The sequence below is a fragment of the Balaenoptera ricei genome, chromosome 19 (genome assembly GCF_028023285.1).
Source record: "Balaenoptera ricei isolate mBalRic1 chromosome 19, mBalRic1.hap2, whole genome shotgun sequence".
In the NCBI taxonomy this organism is placed as follows: domain Eukaryota; kingdom Metazoa; phylum Chordata; class Mammalia; order Artiodactyla; family Balaenopteridae; genus Balaenoptera; species Balaenoptera ricei.
In genome coordinates, this window is record NC_082657.1 from 3208246 (window position 1) to 3226222 (window position 17977).

Below are 17977 nucleotides of genomic sequence, written 5' to 3' on the forward strand. Positions count from 1 at the left end.
AGTCCTCGTCATCTCAGCATCTGCATCTCTCGGAGGATCTCTGCCCCTTGGGGCTTCTCCACCTCTGTCACCCTGCCTCGTGTCTCTCTTTTCTGCTGCCTGCCTCCCCTCTTTCTGGCATGCCTGTCTCTGTCCCTTTTCCTTTTGGGGGTCTCTCTGGGTCTCTCCAGACGTCTCCTGCTGTCTTCATTTTGCCCCTCAAACCTCACTTCGCTCTCCTGTTTCTCTGCCTCTGCAGCGTGTCTCCTTGGCTGTCTCTATCTCTGCACCTCAGACTCTCCACCTCTGTCCCGTGTCCCCATCTCTCTGTGTGTCTCTACCTCCTTGCCTGGGTCTCGGCCTCTCCATCTCTCTCTGTCCCTGGGAGTCTCACCCCGTCTCACCTCCAGCCCGCCAGGCCTGCGTCTTGTGGCCCTGTTGCCACCTCTACCCCGTCCCCATCACCCCCTGCCACCCCATCTCTCTGCCTGTCCTGGTCCAGCCGGACCCCCGCCCCGCAGCCAGGCCCCAGCTCTTGAGCTGCGCGTGTCCACCCCGGCGGCGGCGGCGGCGGCGGCGGCCGGCCGAGGAGGTGGAGGGAGGGGACGCCAATGACCTCACCAGCCCCTCTCCGACCACCCCCCCTTTCCCTTTTCAACTTTTCCAACTTTTCCTTCCGTGCCCTCCTCCGAGCGCGGCGGCGTGAGCCCTGCGAGGCAGCCGGCTCCGTCGGAATGGAAAAGGCAGGCAGGGAGGGTGAGTCAGGATGTGTCAGGCCGCCCTCCCCTGCCGCCTGCCCCCCGCCCGCCCGCCCCGGCCCCCTATATAACCCCCCAGGCGCACACACTCCCTCACTGCCGCGGCCCTCTCTGCTCACACGCACATGCCTCCCCTCCCCAGGCCGAGGCCCAGCTGACCCCCAGGGCTCCCACGGCAGCGGACAGGGAAGGGTTAAAGGCCCCCAGCCCCCTGCCCCCTGCCCTGGGGAACCCCTGCCCTGTGGGGACATGAACAGTAAGTTGGTTCAAGCTCCCGGAGGGGGGACAGGGAGGGAGGAGGGAGGGACCGTCGGCGGGAAGGGTGGGGAGCAGACAGACACAGCGGAATCGGACCGAGAGACGGAGGAGAGCGAGGGAGCGATGGGGAGGCGGAGACGGAGCGAGCGGGAAGGAGATTCAGAGAAAGCAGGAGGCCTAGAGAAGGGACGGGCAGAGCGAGAGATGAAAGGACGGATCAGAGACGCGGAGACACCGACAGGGCAGCGCGAGGCAGAGAGAAATGGAGACTCGCAGACAGAGACAGACGAATGCCAGGGGGTGATCCCAAAGGGCCAGGGACCCCCCAGGGAGTCAGCGGGGACCGAGAGACGCAGACTCCCAGGGACCTCAACAGAGAGGCTCCGGGAGGGAAACTGAGGCAGAGAGGCCAAGGAGGTGAGAGCAAGCCCAGAACACCGACCCCAGCTACGGGGAGGAAAGACAGAGGGAGACACAGGGGTGCAGACAGAAACAGGAGAGCCAGACAGATGCGGACGGACGGGCGGACAGACCGCGGCCTGGGAGGGCCCAGGGGGCGGGCTGGGGGTGTGCTGCGGGAGCGGGGCGGCCCGGGGGTCGCTGATTGGCTGGCGGGAGGGGTGGGCGTGGCCGCTGGGGGATGGGCGGCCGCGGAGGGAGCGGGCCGGAGCCCCCGCGCTGAGCACCGCCGGGTCCCTCTCTCCCCGCCGCGAGCCCGGCGCGCCCGCGCCTCTGCCTCTCTCCGCCCAGGTGTGCTGTGGGGTATCCCCGGCGCTGCGGCCCGGCCTTCCGCGGTCCACTCTGGTGGGGCCTACGCGGGGGTCTCCCGGGGAGGGGTCACGGCCCCCGGACCTCTGTCCAGGTCTCCTTCCCCTGCTCTCAGTCCGGCTCGGGCTCCTGAGCCCCGGGAGGGGGCAGGTTCTGGCCTGTGTCTCCCCCCTCCTGCCCCGCCCCGGGGCCCAGATTCCGGCGTCCGGGGGCGGACGGGAGACGCCCGGCCCGTCTACCCGCCCCGGGGCGCGTCTGCTCCGACGGGCGGGGCGCCCAGAGCCAGAGAGGGCGAAGGAAACCAGCCCAGGCCCTGCGACGTGCCCTGGGCGCTCCGCCCTGGGACTCAGAACCCCCACCCCAGCCCCTCCTCCCTCAGATCCCCCAGTCGGGCCTGAGCCTCCTTTCTGTCCTCTCCCTCCCTCAGGTGTTTGCTGCCTGGTCCTGGTCGCGCTGAGCCTGTGGCCAGGTAGAGCTGCTGCCCCGGGGCCACCTCCTGGCCCCCCACGGGCCTCCCCAGACCCTCGGGCTGAGCTGGACAGCGCCGTCCTCCTGACCCGCTCTCTCCTGGCGGACACTCGGCAGCTGGCCGCACAGCTGGTAGGAGAGCCTGGAGGGGATGGGCTGGGGCCAAGACCGAGAGCGGGGAGGGCGTCTGGGCTACCACGGTGGCAGAGATGGGGGAGAAAGGAGTCCGGGGCTCGTGGTGGGGGATGAAGGGACCCCCGGAGCTGGGCAGGGTCCCTCTCACGGTTTCTTTCCCCCCAAGAGAGACAAATTCCCAGCTGACGGAGACCACAACCTGGATTCCCTCCCCACCTTGGCCATGAGTGCGGGGGCGCTGGGAGCCCTGCAGGTAAGGGCAGGGGATGGGTCAAAGGTGGGAGCTGGGCAGTGAAGGGGGTGCAGGGGGTTAGGGGCTGGAGTGGGCAGGTGCCAGGTGCTCCTTGACGCCACCCCCCACCCCGCCCGTCCCCCAGCTACCGGGAGTGCTGACACGGCTGCGGGCAGACCTGTTCTCCTACCTGAGGCATGTGCAGTGGCTGCGCCGGGCAGGAGGCCCTTCCCTGCGGACCCTGGAGCCCGATCTGGGCGCCCTGCAGGCCCGGTTGGACCGGCTGCTGCGCCGGCTGCAGCTCCTGGTACGATCACCTGGCTCTGAGACCCCAGGACCCCAGACCCCAGGCCTACTCCGAGACCCTCACCCTGTGTCCCTGAGGCCCCAGACTCCAAAATCCTGCCTGGAAACTCTAAACTCTCACCCTGAGACTCGGAAACCCCATGGTCTTGTTACTCCAAGACTCCCATCCTGAAGCCCTAAGATTTGAGAATCCAAACCCTCACCCCAAGACCTGGAGACCCCGGTCCCAGGGGGACCAGGAGGAATCCAGACCCCAAGCCCAGGAAACTCTGAACCTCCAAACCCTGAGACCCCTATCCTGGCCCTGAGATCCTGACACATCAAGACCCCAGACCCTCAGATGATGCACCGTGACTCAAAGCCAGCCTGCAGACCCTGGTTCTGCAAACCTCAGATCTCAAGGACTTGGACCCTGAGATCTCAAACTAGAAGACCCCAGACCCTGAGCCCTGGGTCCCCAAGAGCTCAGATCTAGGTTGTGAGCCCTTAAGACCCCAAGACCCTGACTTTCAAAACCCCAGACTCAAGACCCTGAGATTGTAAGACTTCAGACCCCGGTTCCTGGACCTGACCCCAAAGACCCTGTAACTCAAATTCCAACTCTCAGCTCTGAAACCCCAGACTTGAGACCCCAGCTCTCACACATGAGTCCCTGAGCTTGATCCTACAATGAGACCCCACATCTAAGACCTCGGCCCCAGGATCCTGGCCCTGATGCTACAGACCTCACCCCCAGCCCTCTGAACCTGGCCCTAGAATCCCAGCCTTAAGACCCCCACCTTTTGGCCCCAGCCTCAATTTTCTGAACCCAACGTCTTGAAGAATTCCCAACCCAGACACCCCACCTCACAGGCCAGAGACACAGTGGAAATATGCAAGCTGGACCTCCCCAACCCTGATTCAGTACAGGCTCCAAATACCCGCTTCCCCGGACCCTAACTGCACCCCTGGCCTGATGTTAACCCTCTGTCCTCTCCTGACAGATGTCCCGCCTGGCCCTGCCCCAGGCGCCCCCAGACCCACCGGCACCCCCCCTGCCTCCCCCGGCCTCACCCTGGGGAGGCGTCCGGGCGGCCCATGCCATCCTTGGGGGGCTGCACCTGACGCTCGACTGGGCTGTGCGGGGCTTGCTGCTGCTGAAGACTCGGCTGTGACCCTCCACCTAGAGCCACCAGCGCCCTTCAAAGCCAGACCTTATTTATTTATTTATTTCGGGACTGGGGGCGTGGTAGCCAGAGGACTCCGCCCTCACCATTGTCTCCCTCTAGTTAGAGACCATCCCTCCAGGAGACCTGGGCAGGGGGGCATCTGTGCCTTATTTATACTTATTTATTTAAGGGGGTGGGTGGGAGGCAGGTGGACTCGGGGGTCCCTGAGGAGGAGGGAACCGGGGTCCCGGATTCTTGGATCTCTAAGAAGTCTGGCCACGGTGTCTCCCTGACCCCCACCCCTCTGTGCTTGGGCAGGAGCATATATTATTTATTAAACAATTACTTTCTGTGTTGGGGTGGGGAGGGAGGGGGAAAGGAGGCTTGGGTTTTTATACAAAAATGTGAGAACCTTTGTGAGATAGAGAAGAGGGAATTAAATTTGTCAAACACATCCACTTAGAGGTGATTTCTCTGGGGGCCAGGGGCTGAGTGCTGGGGTCCCGGGGGGGCCCTGCGTGGACAGGGAAGTAGAGGGGGAACCATCAGTCCCCCAGAGACTGTGAGTTCTTAGACTCACAGTCAATAAATAAATATTTAATGGGTAGTTCCAGAAGGTTACCCTGTGACCAACAGTACTAGTACAGGACAAGGCTGCAGGCTCAAGGTTGTTCATTATGGCAGTATTTACAACTGCAAATTGGAGACAACCCTGATGTCCAACAGTAGGGGATGGTTATATAAATGACAGTGCATCCATGTGATGGAATATACCAGCCATGAAGAGGGGTGCTACAGAGCCTGCTTTAGGCATAGAAGAAGCAGGCCACAAGGCTACAAACCACTGTGTGATCCCCATTTTGTATAGATACATATAATCCATGGATTATTTAAAAATCCTAGAAGGAAATACACCAAAGTGTTGACTATGGCCACCTCAGGGTAGAAGGTGGGGGTGGGATTGTGGGTGACTTTCGTTATTTGTGCTTCTCTGTATTTTCCAGAATTTTTACAATGACCATGTATTATGCATGACACATAAAAAAAATAATAACCACTATATTTAGAATGACAGAATATCAGCACCCCCCCACCCCAAAAGCCCTCAGAAGGGGACAGGAATGACCATTTACTATGCGCCTGCTCTGCGCCATGCCTTAAGTGTGGGGTTTTACTTACAGGATCCCGTGCATCCTCCAATACCCACCAATTTTACAGATGAGGGAAGCTGAGGCTCCTCGGGGATGCCTGTCGTTCAAGGCCACACAGCTAGGGAGAGGCAGAATATGATTTTGCCAAAGGTCTGGCTTATTCCAAACCTCATGTCCCTTTCTTTATAACCAATGTACAGCAACCGTTGCCACGGACACAAACGAGTTAGATACAGGGAAACTGAGGCTTCTGGGGGTATAGACCTTACCCGGGGTCTAGAGATGGGTCAGTGGCAAGTTGGGACTGTAATTCAGGCCTCCCAAGAGTCAGAAACCCTTTTGTTTAATTATTCACTTACAACATCCCAGACGGACCCTCCCAGGGCCCCGGGTTGTCCCTAGTTTGGGTCTGGAGCAGAGGCTTCTGATTCACCCACCCCAGCCCTCAAGACTCCAGGACAGGTTCCTGGAGGGGAAGGGAGCTGAAGGCCCCTGGAGACTTCCCAGGAAGAGCTGCAACTGTGTCCGATGAGGTCACAAAGCTCCTCCACCGACGGCTCCTCCCCCAGGCCAGGGCTGAGCACCCCTGCAGGGCCATGTCCAAGCCCTGGGGAAGCTCCACCCTCTGGAACCGCTGAAGCCCGAGGGGCTGGGGCCGGTGGGCTGGGGTGCTGGCACCCTGCCTCCGTGCCCCGGGTGACCGACACTTTCTGCAGCCATCATGAACCGGCTCTGGAACATCAGGCGTTTGGAGCCACTCCAGGGACCCCTGAAGTGGGTCCCCACCCTGGGGGAGCTGCAGAAGACCCTCCAGAAGGGCGAGTACTTGCCCCTCCGCCCGCTGCCCATGTTCGAGAGTAACTTTGTCCAGGTCCCCGGCTCCCTGTGCCCTGGGGGCAGAGAGGGGCAGGAGGGAAGGGAGACCCCCTGGGTTGGGGGATTTGGGCCCAGGAGGGCACAAGGCGGCTGGGGGGCTGGGGGGGGAGTCTGTGTGGAGGTGCCAGCGGAGCATAAGAGAAAGGAGTGGTCCCAGCCCCTCTCCCTGGACCCCCAGGTGACCAATCGAGGGGCCCCAGTGTACGTGCACCACAGAACCAACCGAGTGACCATGGGCGTGGCCGCCTCCCTGCCAAGCCTGGTGTTGCCAGACATCCTGCTGATGGCCCAGCCCCCCGAGGGCAGGGAGTGCTCCAGCCTCGTCCTCACCAGGTGCCTCCATCCCCCCAACCCCTGCCACCTCGCCCCCATCTCCTGCTCTACCGCTTCCATCTCCTGCCTCTGCTAGGATGATCCCGCTGGACCTGGCCCACCTCTACGTCCACGACCTGTCTGCCTGGCGCCTGAAGCTGCGTCTGGTCACAGGCCGCTACTATTACCTGGAGCTGGACGCCCCTGACAGTGAGGTCAGCTTCCTGTTTGACCGCTGGATCCGCCTCATCAACCTGCTCCAGCAGCCCGCCACCTCCCGGGCTCCCAGGACCCTACACACGCCCCCCATGGACCTGGGTCACGTGGCACCTCCTGCCTCCACCTGGCGCCTCCAGGTGGGCCCTGACCCCACAGACCCCTGGGGGCAGCTATGATTCTAGATTCGAGACGGCGCCAAGACCAAAAGCCAGAAGTACAGGAGCCCCAGGAATGGAGCTGGGGGCCAAGACCCCTGGCTCTGAAGGAGGAGGAGGCCTGCACTCCAGAGTCTGAGGGAGGAGGGACCAGGGGCTGGATATTCCGGGATAGCCCGGAGTCCTGGGTCTGAGGGGGGAGGGGCTGGGGCCCTGGACCCCTGGGTCTGAGGGGAGGAGGGGCTGGGGGCTGGGACCCCTGGGTCTGAGGGAGGAGAGCCTGGGGGCCCGGACCCCTAGGTCTGAGGGGGCAGGGGCTGGGGCCCTGGAGTCCTGGGCTGGGTAGGTAACGGAGCTGTGGAAACCAGGAAGACCTCACCCTTCGTCACTGCCCCTCTTCCTGTCCACAGGACCCATCCCACCACAGACGTTCAGGTGAGCTGCTTGGGTGTCCATCAGGCCCCTCCCCGAGTCTCAGCTTCTGCTCCACCAGGCGCGGACGGAGCCTCAGCATCCTCCCCCTCTCTCCCCTGGCCGAGCCCCCCAGGAGTCCCCTCTGGGCCTCCCCCCCGCACCGTGTCATCCCCATCGGGGTCCTTGACCTGAAGTGTCCCCCTGTCTTTCCAGTCATGATTGTCGAGCCCACCTTTCCTTACGAGATTCTGACGACTCAGAGACAGAGGAAGGCCAAGGTGAGCGGGCCCCGGTGGGCCTGGCGGGGAAGGGACTGACGGGGCTGCACCTCCTCACTGCCCTCCCTCCCTCCTCCCGCTGCCAGACCCTCAAGAGCAAATTCAAGTCTCAGGCCATGGGTGACTCCGTGCCTCTCGTCTGGTCGCAGCAGGAGCAAGCTGACACGAGAAAGAAATCTACAGAAAAGAAGTAGCCTTGGGGCCTTGCTGCCGTGCAGGGCAGGGGGGAAGGGTGGGGATCCTAGTGCTGAAGCCGCCAAAGTCACACCAAATTGCCCTTACAGGTCCCAACCGGACCTCTCCCCTGAGAGACCTCAAGCCGAAATCCAAGTTTCCGGTGAGCACACCCCCTCCCTCTGCCTCCATGAATGGACCCCGAAATTCTGACCCTTGTGCTGAGAGCTCAGACTGCTTTCTCCCGCCCCACCCCACCAGAGAAGCCCAGCATCACCATTTGGACCATCTTCAGCATCATTTCCAATACACCTGACCACATGGCATCCTCTTCCAAGGCAGCTATATACTGAGGGCCGGGGCCGACTCTAGAATCGGAGGGAGGAGGGGCTGGGGGTCTGGACCCCGGGGTCTGAGGGAGGAGGGGGCTGGGGGCCTGGACCCCTGGGTCTGAGGGAGGAGGGGCTGGGGCCCTGGAGTCCTGGGTCTGAGGGAGGAGGGGGCTGGGGACCTGGGTCTGGGCATCTCCACTGGCCCTGACCATCCTTCCCCTCCCCTCCATCTACCTACAGGGTTGCTCTGATTCTGAGGGGGCCACATGCCTGGCAGGTTTACTTGAGACCCCTTCACTCTGTATCTCGGAGGACAGCCCTGAAATGCCCTTGCTGGGCTCCTGTGATCACTTGGATATGTACCCGTGGCAACAGGACATGGACGACCTGATGGACCCGGAGGCCAGCACCTTGTCCACGTCCTCCCTCTGCCCAGCCGCCTACCCTCCTGACTTCCGCAGGTGCAACGAACAGGCCAGGCCTCTGGACTCCGTGCAGAGACTGTGGCCGCCGCCCTCCCAGAAGCCCCCAGCCATCCCTGCTGCCTCTTGTAAGGCTCCATTCATCCTTGACCAGCCCCAGAAGTTCTTGGCTGTACCTGCTCCATCCCGGAAAGCGCCAGCTTTTCCTGCTGGTCCCCAGGAGGCCCCAGCCACACCTGGCCCATCTCGGAAGATCCCACATGTACTGGCTATTCCCCACAAGACCCCAGCCGTGCCTGCCAAATCTCGGAAGGTCCCACATGTACCGGCTGTTCCCCACAAGGTCCCAGCCATGCCTGCCCCATCTCAGAAGGCCACACATGTATTGGCTACTCCCCACAAGGCCCCAGCTGTGCCTGCCCCATCTCAGAAGGCCCCACATGCACTTGCTGTTCCCCCAAAGGCTGTGTCCCCCTCTGCTCCAAACAGGAAATCTGTGTTCCTACCTACCCTGTCCCAGAAGGCTCTGACCTTACCTACCCAGTACCAAATGACATTGGACCCTGCTACCACTGGCGTGTTGCCTGCGGGAAGTCACGGAGGAGATGTGCTTGAGCAAAGCAAGCCTGAAGGGAAGCCAGAGCCCGTGGTGTTGATGGGCACCCAGGAGACAAACACAGTAGAGATGAGGACTCAGAAAACACCCTTGGAGCTGCCTTTCACCACCACTGAGAAGGAGTCGGAGGAAGTCCTGGTCAGCAGAGCCCAGGATATCACCGTGGATGGCTTGAAGGGCAAGGGCAAGTTGGAGGACAAAGTCCGCAGGATGAAGGAGGAGATCTCTCTGGACATGCCAGGCTTCAAATCCAAGGAGGTGGGGCAGCAGAAGAAGTGGGTCAAGACCCAGGAGCTGGCCATCGAGGAAGCCTCGCAGGGGCAGACCAGGCCCTTCTCAGTGGAAGGGCTCACCCTTGACAAGCTGATGATCATTGCCAGTTCCAAGGATCCCTCCTTGAGATCAGCTCTGGTCAATCTGCCCTCCTGGCTCTCAACCCAGCAGGGGTCTGCCATGCCAACTATGGACACGGTACCCCTCCGCACCACCAAGGTGTCCTTGCTGGAGGAGACACCGGTGGTGGTCAGGGAGCAGCCACGGTTGGGGGCCTGGGCGAAGGGGAACACGCATCCATGGGCGGAGGTGGAGGAGGTGCCCCGGGACCCAAAGGGGCCTTCCAAAGCGTCCCCCTGCCCCAAGCGTGCCACCAGCAGCCCCAAGATGAATGTTGCCTCCCTGACTCCCATCCCTCTGCCCTCAACGAGGTGGGAAGATGTAACCGAGTCGCCTGCCTCGCTGACCCCTGTCTCAAAGATGGAGGCCAGGGTCTCCCAACAGCCCAGGAGAGTATCTCAAGAGCCCAAGAGGGTGCCGGACCAGTGCCCCATGGCCACAGTGGGGTCGTCCTTGGAGATTCTCTTGCCCACTCTCTTGGAAATTGAGAGTATGAAGGACACGGCCTCCAAGGTGGAGAAGATAAAGGAGGAAGTGGGCGTCTTTGCTACTTCGCCCAGGTATTTGGGGTGACAGCTAACGTGTATTGTCAACTCTGTTATCCACGAGGTAGAGAGGATCATTCCTTCTCTTTTCACTTTCCTTTGTGCTCTCAGTGTATAGTGAGTGTCGACTATGTGCCAAGCATCACTCTATGCGCTATGGACATGGCATTGAGCAATTTGGGGAGGGGGGTGCTCCTGGCATCTTTTGGGTAGCGTCCAGGGATGCTGCTCAACATCCCATAATGTACGTGATGGTGCCCCACAGCAAAGTATGATCCTCCACAAAATATCAGTAGTGCTGAAGCTGGGAACTCTGACAATAAAATCCACAGTAATTATATTGTACATTATTAGCTGATAGGGCTCCGGGCAAACAGCAGGGTAGGGAGGATTAGGAGTGGGGGTAGGCAGCTTCCAGTATTGGATTGGGTGGTCCAGGAGGGCCTCAGTGAGCTAATGTCATTTGTGTAAAGATCTGAAGGAGGGGAGTGAGGAAGCCATGTGGACATCTGGGGAAATTCGTTCCCTTCAGAAGGAACAGCCACTGCAAAGTCCCTGAGGCAGGAATGTGCACGATGTGCTGGACCAAGAGGGAGCTCCAGGACAGCCCAGAGTAGGAATTGTGGTCACAGGAGTCACGAGGGTGGCACCATCATGTGGGGCCATCTTAAGTACTTTGGGTTTGACGCTGAGCAAACTGGAGGGTTTTGAGCAGAATGGCTGGAATTGCTGTATGTTAGAAAGGACTCTCTCTGGCTGAAGTGTGGAGAAGGTAGAGGAGGAAGGGTGGACGCTGGGAGAAGAGTAGGGAGGCAGTTGCAATGACCCAGGCACAAGATGATGGTGGCTTGGACAAGAGGGGAAGGGATGGAGGTATTGATGGTTGAGCCAACGGATCAGCTCATGGATTGGGCATGTTGACATGGCATTGAGGGTGACTTCAAGGTTTGGGATCTGAGCCACTGGGAAGATGCAGCAGTCAAGGAGGCTGTGAGTGGAGTAGATGTCAGGGAGAAGATCAGGAATTCCAGTTTGGACATCTTGATTCTGAGATGTCAGGTGAGGATGCGGGGTATGTAGCTGGACACATGAGTCTGGAATGATTTGGGGAATCATCAGCAAATGGATGGTTGCTGCAAGCTATGAGACTGGAGGTCACCAGCGAGTGACTGCAGGTGGAGACAGAGGCCAAAGTGTTTAGGGAAAGGGGAACCATAGTCAGAAAGAGTGAACACGGAACAGCATCCTGAACACCAAGTGAAGAAAATGACGAGGAACATCGTGAGAGAAGCTGTGTCAAATGCTGCGAGCAGGTGAAGGAAGACAGGATGAGAGAGGACCTCTGGAGGTAACAGCAAGGAGGTGACCTGGTGGAGACGAAGACCTGAATGGGGCAGGCTTAAGGGAGCACAGGAAGTGGATCACCGTGAGGCAACTCTTGAAAGCATGTGGCTGAGCGAGAGGAGCCAGACACAAAAGGCCACATAGTGTACGATTTTCGTTTGCAAGAAATGTCCAGAAGAGGCAAATCCGAAGAGACAGGAAGCAGATTGGTGGCTGCCAGGAGCTGCAAGGGATGGGAGGAACGGGAAGTGACTGCTTAATGGATTTGGGGTTTCCTTTTGGGGTGATGAGTATGTCCTGGGAGCTAGGTAGTGGTGGTGGTTGCACAACATTATGTAATTCATGCCACTGAATTGTACACTTTAAAATTGTTACAATCGTAAATTTCATGGGATGTGTATTTTCCTACTACTTGTATACATACATATGTATGTAAAGAGGGGAATCGGAGAGGAGGAGTAGACCAGCTCTTTCCAAGTGATCTGCTGGAAGGGGAGGAGGGACCTGAAGAGGAAGCTGGTATAGGATGTGGGACAAAAGAGGGCTTCTTAAGAGTAAAGAGATATTAGTGCACTACTCTCTCCCTGCCGAACCCCCAAAGCCCTCTCCGGCTTTCTCTCTCTCTCTCTCTCTGCAGCATGCACCGTTCCCAGCGGCCTCAATAGCGGGATGCGGGGAACTCAACCTCAGTCGCCGAAGTGTCCAGAGGAGCCCAGCGAGGCCAGGTAGCCCCTGAACCCTGCAGATCAGCCTTATACCTGGAGCTGGCGTCCAGGAGCCCGGACCCCACCCTGTCTCTTTCCTCTTCCTCACAGGCCCCTAGGTGTTGTGCACCTCTACTGTTAAGAATCAGGGTGCTGAAAAGGCCGGGCGGGGATGCTCCTTCTCCGGTAGAGACCAGAGCTATCTATATCTTTAAATGGGGGGGGGGGGGGCGGGGGACGGGTCGAGGGAGAGCCCGCGTGGTGGCCCAGCTTCGCAGAGATTAAAAGCCGGAGCCTGAGACTCGGCAAGAGCAGCGCCCGGGTGCCTGTGTGTGTGCGCGCCGGACCCAAAAGGGGGTGTCGGGCCGGAGGTGGGAGTCACGGCGGGGGAGGCGGGTCCACACCGACCCCGCCCCGCGACCCAACGCAACGGCGCAACGGCGTCCACTGGCTGGGGCTCCGGGGGTCCCAGCCAATCCGCCCGGGAGGGTCGTGTTTTTCCTGGGCTGGGACCCTCGAGACTCAGAAGCGAGGGGTTCCCCGGACGCAGCCACAAGCACAACTGATCCAGTGACCCGCTGACAACAGCCTGGTGAGGGCAGGACGGGTGGGAACGGGGTCTGGGTTTCGTGGTGGGGCTCAGGAGCTGGGTGCGGGTCGGAGCGAGGGGCGCCCCCTAGGCCCCACGGAACCCCATCCCTCCCCGCAGGAGCCGCCGCCTTCGTGGATGTTGGGTATTGATTGCCCAAAGCCCTGCAAGGGGAGATGGCCAACGCCACCCTTCGACCCGCGCTTCCCCAAGCAGAACCAGACCCGTAACTGCTACCAGAACTTCCTGGGTAAAACCTCGCGGGCCAAGTTAGGGGGAGCGGGTGAGAGAAGGTGGGAGGCAGGAAGGGGCGTGCCCCACCTGAGGACGAGGAGAGGGTCCCGGACTCGCCGCGGGGGCGGAGACCGTTGGGGTGGGAGGTGGAGCGGACCACGGTCGGAAGGGGCGGGGCCCACCTGGGAGGGGAGGGGCCTTGTATGAAAGGGGCGGGACCGATCAGTGGAAGGTCGGGGCCTATTCTGGAGGCGTGTGATCAAGTCATGGAAGGGTGGGGTGAGAGGACAGGCGAGGCCTTGCGGGGAGGAGGCGGGTCTGCGGCTGGGCCTTTCTGGGGGGCGCGGCCTTGGCGTGGAGGGGGCGGGGTGTGCTTGCGACCCCGCCCACCTGCCCGCTCCGCCCCGCCCCACTCGGCAGACTACCATCCCTGCGTCAAGAGGATGAACCGCCGCGGGAAAAGCACACAGCCCTGCGAGTATTACTTCCGCGTGTTCCACGCGCTGTGCCCCATGAGCTGGGTGAGCGGACAGAGGGGCAGCGCACAGACGGGCCGGGCGAGGGTGGACGGGCCGGCTGAGTTGAGTAAGCGCCCGCTCCGCACCTTCCTCGCTCCTACTCCCCCCACCCCAGGTGCAGCGCTGGACCGAGATCAAGGACGGGACTTTCGCTGGCAAAATCTAACGGCCTGAGGGCGGCTTCTCCGAGGGATCAGTAATCAGCGTCATCACCCCCGATTCTCTCGTCTTCCGGAGAATGGGCCCCACCACCTCAAGCCCCGCCCCATCTTTAAGCCGCAAATAAAGCTATGTTATTGCTGATATTTCTTCTTAATGTCTGGTCAGTGAGGTGCGGGGGCGTCGGGAGGTCCTCCCTGTCTGTGCCCTGCAGCCCGCACTACTGGTTCTAATCGTGGGAGGGGTGAGGGAGGACTGGGCCCCATCAGGGCTGGTATGGAGGGAGGACAGTCAGGGAAGGAGCGAGCTGAGCCCCCCGCTCCCGCCCCCTTCCCACCTTCCCCCCTCCGGCAGGCAGCAGTCTCTTCTCAGCAGGGTCCCCCTTGGCTCTTTGAGTCCCAACACTTGCCCACCAGGATGGTTCCAGGGTCCTCCTGCCTCTCAGTCCCCACACCTACCTGTCACCCAAGTCCTCCCTCCACCTCCTCCTTCAGGATCCTCTTCCCCTCCTGGACCACCTCCCCAGCTGGCTCCTGGACTTCCTGCCCCACCCCTTCCATCCCATCTCAGGTTCCAAGGAGTCTTTTATATACCACCCAGCGCGGACCCCATCACTCCCTCCCCTGCTCCCGACCCTTCCCGGCTCGCCGCCACTCCCTCACTCCCCTGTCCCCTTTGACTCCACATCCCTCCCAGTACACCCCCAAGCCCATCACATGAGCCCCTCCCAACAGGGTGCTCTGCACGGGTCCCCCAGGTCTTTGGAGCACCCTGTCCACAGCCAGGAGCAGCCTTCTCCTCTGATCAAACACACATCACTTCAGTCTCTCCTGCCAGCCCGTTCCTGACTGCGAGCTCCTCCAGGACGCTCAGAGCTCCAGGATAAATTATTCTTCACTCCCGCCCCACTCGGGCTCTGGGCCTGCCCTCAGCCAAGCTCAGGGACCACAATGCTGAGATTCATCCTGATTCCAGATGCCCCTCAAAATGTCACCTCCCCCCCCCTCCCCAAGCCAGGCGGAGGAGTGACCCTTGACAGAGCTCGGAGCCTGGGGCTTCTAGCCTGCCCTACATGGGCATGAGTCCTGGGCATGGGGGTGGCGGTGGATTTGACTTTCTGCCTGAAGCTGTCAGCCTCCTGGGGCAGCCTGGACCCCCAGACTCTGCCTGAAGTGATCTCATGAGGTCCCCATTCAACCCCAGGGTTCAAAAGTGGCTATTACTAATCATACGACAATTACTGGGTGGCCCTGGACAAGCCTCCTGACCTGTGTCGTCACCTCAGTTTCCCCAGCTGTCAACAGAGATGGTGCAAAATCCCGTTATCAGGAGGGTGGAATGATGGGAGGGGCTGGGTGAGCTCAGGGGAGAACTGGCTCCGTCTCCTCCCCTCACGCCCTCTATGCTGCCCTCATCCCCCTACCCAGGGCGCACCCCAGATGTGCCATCTCCCAGGATGGCTCCACCCGAAACCCTGGCCCCGGGCCCCCTCTCTCAGACCACAACCTGAGAGGCAGAGGGGCAAATGAGGGCATGGGGTGTGGACTCAGACAGACAGGCTGGAAGCTACAGGAGGGGGTGAGTCGTCCATGTGACCTCCCCCGACCTGCAGACCTCTGGCCCGCACAGAGGTGGCGCTGCTGCAGGAAAGAAGGAAAGCCGTGATGCCACGCCGGCCAGGCAGCGCTGAGTCACCGAGTGAGTGGGGCTGGCGGCTGTCTGAGCACTGGGTGAGGTCATCCAGGTAGCACCCAAGCACAGGGCCTGACACCTGTGCAGCCACAGCCGGCCTCCTGACCTCACCAGAGCGCCAGAGCTGGCAGCGCGTTCTCGCCCTGTGGGCCAGCAGCCCCTCCCAGTCCCCCCTTCTTTCCCTCTGGGGCCAGGATCCCTGCCACCATCCCATGACCGCTCCTGGGACATTCTTACACTGCTGGCTTCCCTTCTGGCCACCACTGCCCTATGGATGCCTGAACCCAGGTCAGGGCCAGACCCACTTCACCTCCAGCTGGCTGGGCCAACACTCCCAGGCCCCAAACTCTGGCTCTGAACACCTCTTCCTAGGCTCCTGGGTCATCTTCTCCCGCCCACAACCTGAAACCCCCAACGTCAAGCTCACTGCCCCGCAACAGCCTCCCAGGACAAAGGAAACTGACTTCCCCATCCCTCCTCACAACCTGCATCCCTGCTCTCCTCCTCTCCCTCCTACCCCTCTCCCAGCCTCAGCCCATCAACCGCACTTACCCTCTTCCCCTCCCTCTGCAGCTCCTTCCTCCCAGTCTACTGAAAGGGTCAGGTGCTTCCCGGTCAAAATCACAAAACCACTCGGTGCCCTTCACCCTTTGCTCCATGAACCCTCCAGGCACTGCTCTGGCCCTCGTCTCCACCCCCCACCCCCATCCCATTGAAGCCACTGCTGAAACAAGCCCTGAGTCTCCAGTGAGCACGGCCCCAGCTTCCCCTCTGGTGTCTGCCTCTTTCCCATCCCAAGGATCTCAGAGCCTGCTTGAGCTCTGAGAATGGGTTCAAGTCCTGGCCCTGAAGCGTGCCAGCCTTGTGGCCCCAGACAAACTTCCTAAGCCCTCTGCTCTATGGCCTTCTCACCTAAAATACAGTGATAACAACACCTAGACTTCACAGGGCCGTGGAGAGGGTGACGCTGCGTCCCCAGCCGGAACAGTGTCCAGTGCAGCTGTCCTCGGGCTGTGCGGGTTCTCTGTCTACATAAATAACTCGAGGCACTTAGAGTCCTCATGTCGGCCCGATACTGGTGCCCAATATCATGTTGGAGGCGGGGGTGACTGATCGTCAGCTGCCCTCCTGGATCAGCACCCCCAGGATGACCAACACCATCAACAGGGCCCTGGAGCTCCTGCAGGCATCTGGTCAGCCCCGTGCACAGGGTAAAAGCACCAGAGAGCTCCCCCAAGGGGAGAAATGGGATCCAGGATTGGGATGTCCTGCCTGGCCCAGTAACCCAAGGAGGGGAACTTAGAAAGCTTTGGGGAAGGCACCGCAGAGTGCGGGGCTTCCTGAGACCCTGGCCTGTAATTATTTCCTGTTTCTTTCAACTCCCTCCTCCTCCTGCCCCAGCCAGGTTCCCCATTTCCTTGCTCTGGCCCCCACGTGTATGACGGGGTTCTCAGCTTGAGCCTTGACCCTTCGACTCTCCCCCTGGGCTTCCCAAGCCCCAGCTCCACCCGAACATCCCAGGACCCGCCAGCTCACTGGACCCAACACGCACTCCTCTCGCTTCCCTATCGTGGTTGGGGCTCCATCTACCTGGTGGTTGAGGCAGAAACCTGGCAGCAAGGCGGGCTCTGTCCACGTACCAGCTGTGTGGCCTCAGGCAGACGCGCCTGCCCTCCCGACTGCCTGCAAAGGCAGGGGGGTGATCTTGGGAGCGCTGCTGTGAAGGTTGATGCCAGGATGCGCAGGACTTGCGGTCAGTGTCAGCTGTATTGTCCTGGAGGTCTTCCTTCCCCGTCATCCTGTCACTCTAGCCCAGTGGTTCCCACTGGGGGCTGGCTTTGACCCCTAGGGGTACGTTTGGCAATGATCACAGATATTTCTGTCACCACTAAGGGAATGCTACTGGCAACTCGTGGGTAGAGGCCTGAGAGGCCACTCCTCGTCCTGTGACACAGGATTAGCAGCTCAAGACGGCAGCAGTGTTGAGGGTGAGAGACTCCGATCACCGGTTTCTAATCTTCGTGTTTTGGGTTCCAGACACTTTTGAGAGTTGGATGAAGGCTCTAAACCCTCTGCGCCATGAACACGCCTGTGAATATGCAGTTACTGCATTTGAAATAGGATTCCAGGAGGTTCTCGGAACCTCCAATGTCCATCCAGGCTAAGACTCCTTACTCTGCTGTCATACTTGTCTAGAAGCCATGAATTTCTGCTTGTCTAGAGGGACAAGTTCTTTAGCGACTGTGTCAACCATCTCTCTTCATTCTCTTCGTTGCCACTTGCTGACTGGGAGGCCCTCTCCCTCATTTTTAACCTGAGGGAGAAAACTAAGAGGGTTCAGTAGGATTTGCATGGAAGAAAGACACATTTTCTCATTCTGAAAGGGATGAAGCAGGCTATACATAAATAATATGAATTTTAAAGTAAAAAAAAAAAAAGTTACCTGCTTTGAACTGTCCCCATCCCCATCCCCAGGTCCACTGTGGAAGTGCCCCTTCCTGGGCCATCTCCTCGGCCCACCCAAGTCCTCCTGCAGCCTCTCCATGCGTGTTCACCCTCTCTTCTCAGCACCCCCATGTCCCTCATGCATATGGCCTGGCCTCGTCAGCCTCCAGGGTAAACTTTTCCAAGGCCGGCCGACATAGAGGAGATAAACTGGGGCCTGCAGCCCACACACAACCCTCAGACGTTCCTGGCTTGTCCTCATGAACTGGCTGTGAGGCCTCAATGAACAAGAAAAACATATCCACAAGACACTTTGCAGGCAGTGCCTGGTACCAGGAAGCACTCACTAATTG

The 17977-nt window shown here is 60.2% G+C and overlaps 3 protein-coding genes across 4 annotated transcripts; all 3 read left to right on the top strand.

The window, feature by feature from the left end:
• The first annotated feature begins 935 nt into the window (after positions 1-935).
• IL11 (interleukin 11) lies at positions 936-4420 on the top strand. The gene is made up of 5 exons (XM_059905802.1): positions 936-993; positions 2191-2363; positions 2533-2619; positions 2744-2905; positions 3888-4420. The coding sequence occupies exons 1-5, from the start codon at positions 987-989 to the stop codon at positions 4056-4058; spliced, it is 600 nt and encodes a 199-aa protein (XP_059761785.1). The 5' UTR covers positions 936-986; the 3' UTR covers positions 4059-4420.
• A 1504-nt stretch (positions 4421-5924) lies between these two features.
• On the top strand, positions 5925-12180 carry GARIN5B (golgi associated RAB2 interactor family member 5B). The gene is made up of 9 exons (XM_059905393.1): positions 5925-6074; positions 6258-6412; positions 6489-6747; positions 7374-7457; positions 7544-7647; positions 7742-7794; positions 8241-9954; positions 11921-12008; positions 12099-12180. The coding sequence occupies exons 1-8, from the start codon at positions 5925-5927 to the stop codon at positions 11946-11948; spliced, it is 2547 nt and encodes an 848-aa protein (XP_059761376.1). The 3' UTR covers positions 11949-12008; positions 12099-12180.
• Positions 12181-12336: 156 nt separating this feature from the next.
• LOC132354133 (cytochrome c oxidase subunit 6B2) lies at positions 12337-13633 on the top strand. 2 transcript variants are annotated; one of them, XM_059905811.1, is made up of 4 exons: positions 12342-12579; positions 12697-12826; positions 13231-13331; positions 13444-13633. In XM_059905811.1, the coding sequence occupies exons 2-4, from the start codon at positions 12715-12717 to the stop codon at positions 13492-13494; spliced, it is 264 nt and encodes an 87-aa protein (XP_059761794.1). In that variant the 5' UTR covers positions 12342-12579; positions 12697-12714; the 3' UTR covers positions 13495-13633. The 2 variants fall into 2 exon arrangements, with proteins under 2 accessions (XP_059761793.1, XP_059761794.1); XM_059905810.1 differs by having other exon boundaries at positions 12337-12579; positions 13231-13633.
• The last annotated feature ends 4344 nt before the right edge of the window (positions 13634-17977 follow it).

Coding starts and splice junctions, on each gene's coding strand:
- LOC132354133 (XM_059905810.1), top strand. CDS start 12,715: ATGTTGGGTATTGATTGCCCAAAGCCCTGCAAGGGGAGATGGCCAACG. Junction 12,827..13,230: donor CTGCTACCAGAACTTCCTGG/GTAAAACCTCGC, acceptor CCCACTCGGCAG/ACTACCATCCCTGCGTCAAG.
- GARIN5B (XM_059905393.1), top strand. CDS start 5,925: ATGAACCGGCTCTGGAACATCAGGCGTTTGGAGCCACTCCAGGGACCC. Junction 6,075..6,257: donor TCGAGAGTAACTTTGTCCAG/GTCCCCGGCTCC, acceptor CTGGACCCCCAG/GTGACCAATCGAGGGGCCCC. Junction 7,648..7,741: donor AAGAAATCTACAGAAAAGAA/GTAGCCTTGGGG, acceptor TTGCCCTTACAG/GTCCCAACCGGACCTCTCCC.
- IL11 (XM_059905802.1), top strand. Junction 2,620..2,743: donor GGGCGCTGGGAGCCCTGCAG/GTAAGGGCAGGG, acceptor CCCGTCCCCCAG/CTACCGGGAGTGCTGACACG. Junction 2,906..3,887: donor TGCGCCGGCTGCAGCTCCTG/GTACGATCACCT, acceptor CTCTCCTGACAG/ATGTCCCGCCTGGCCCTGCC.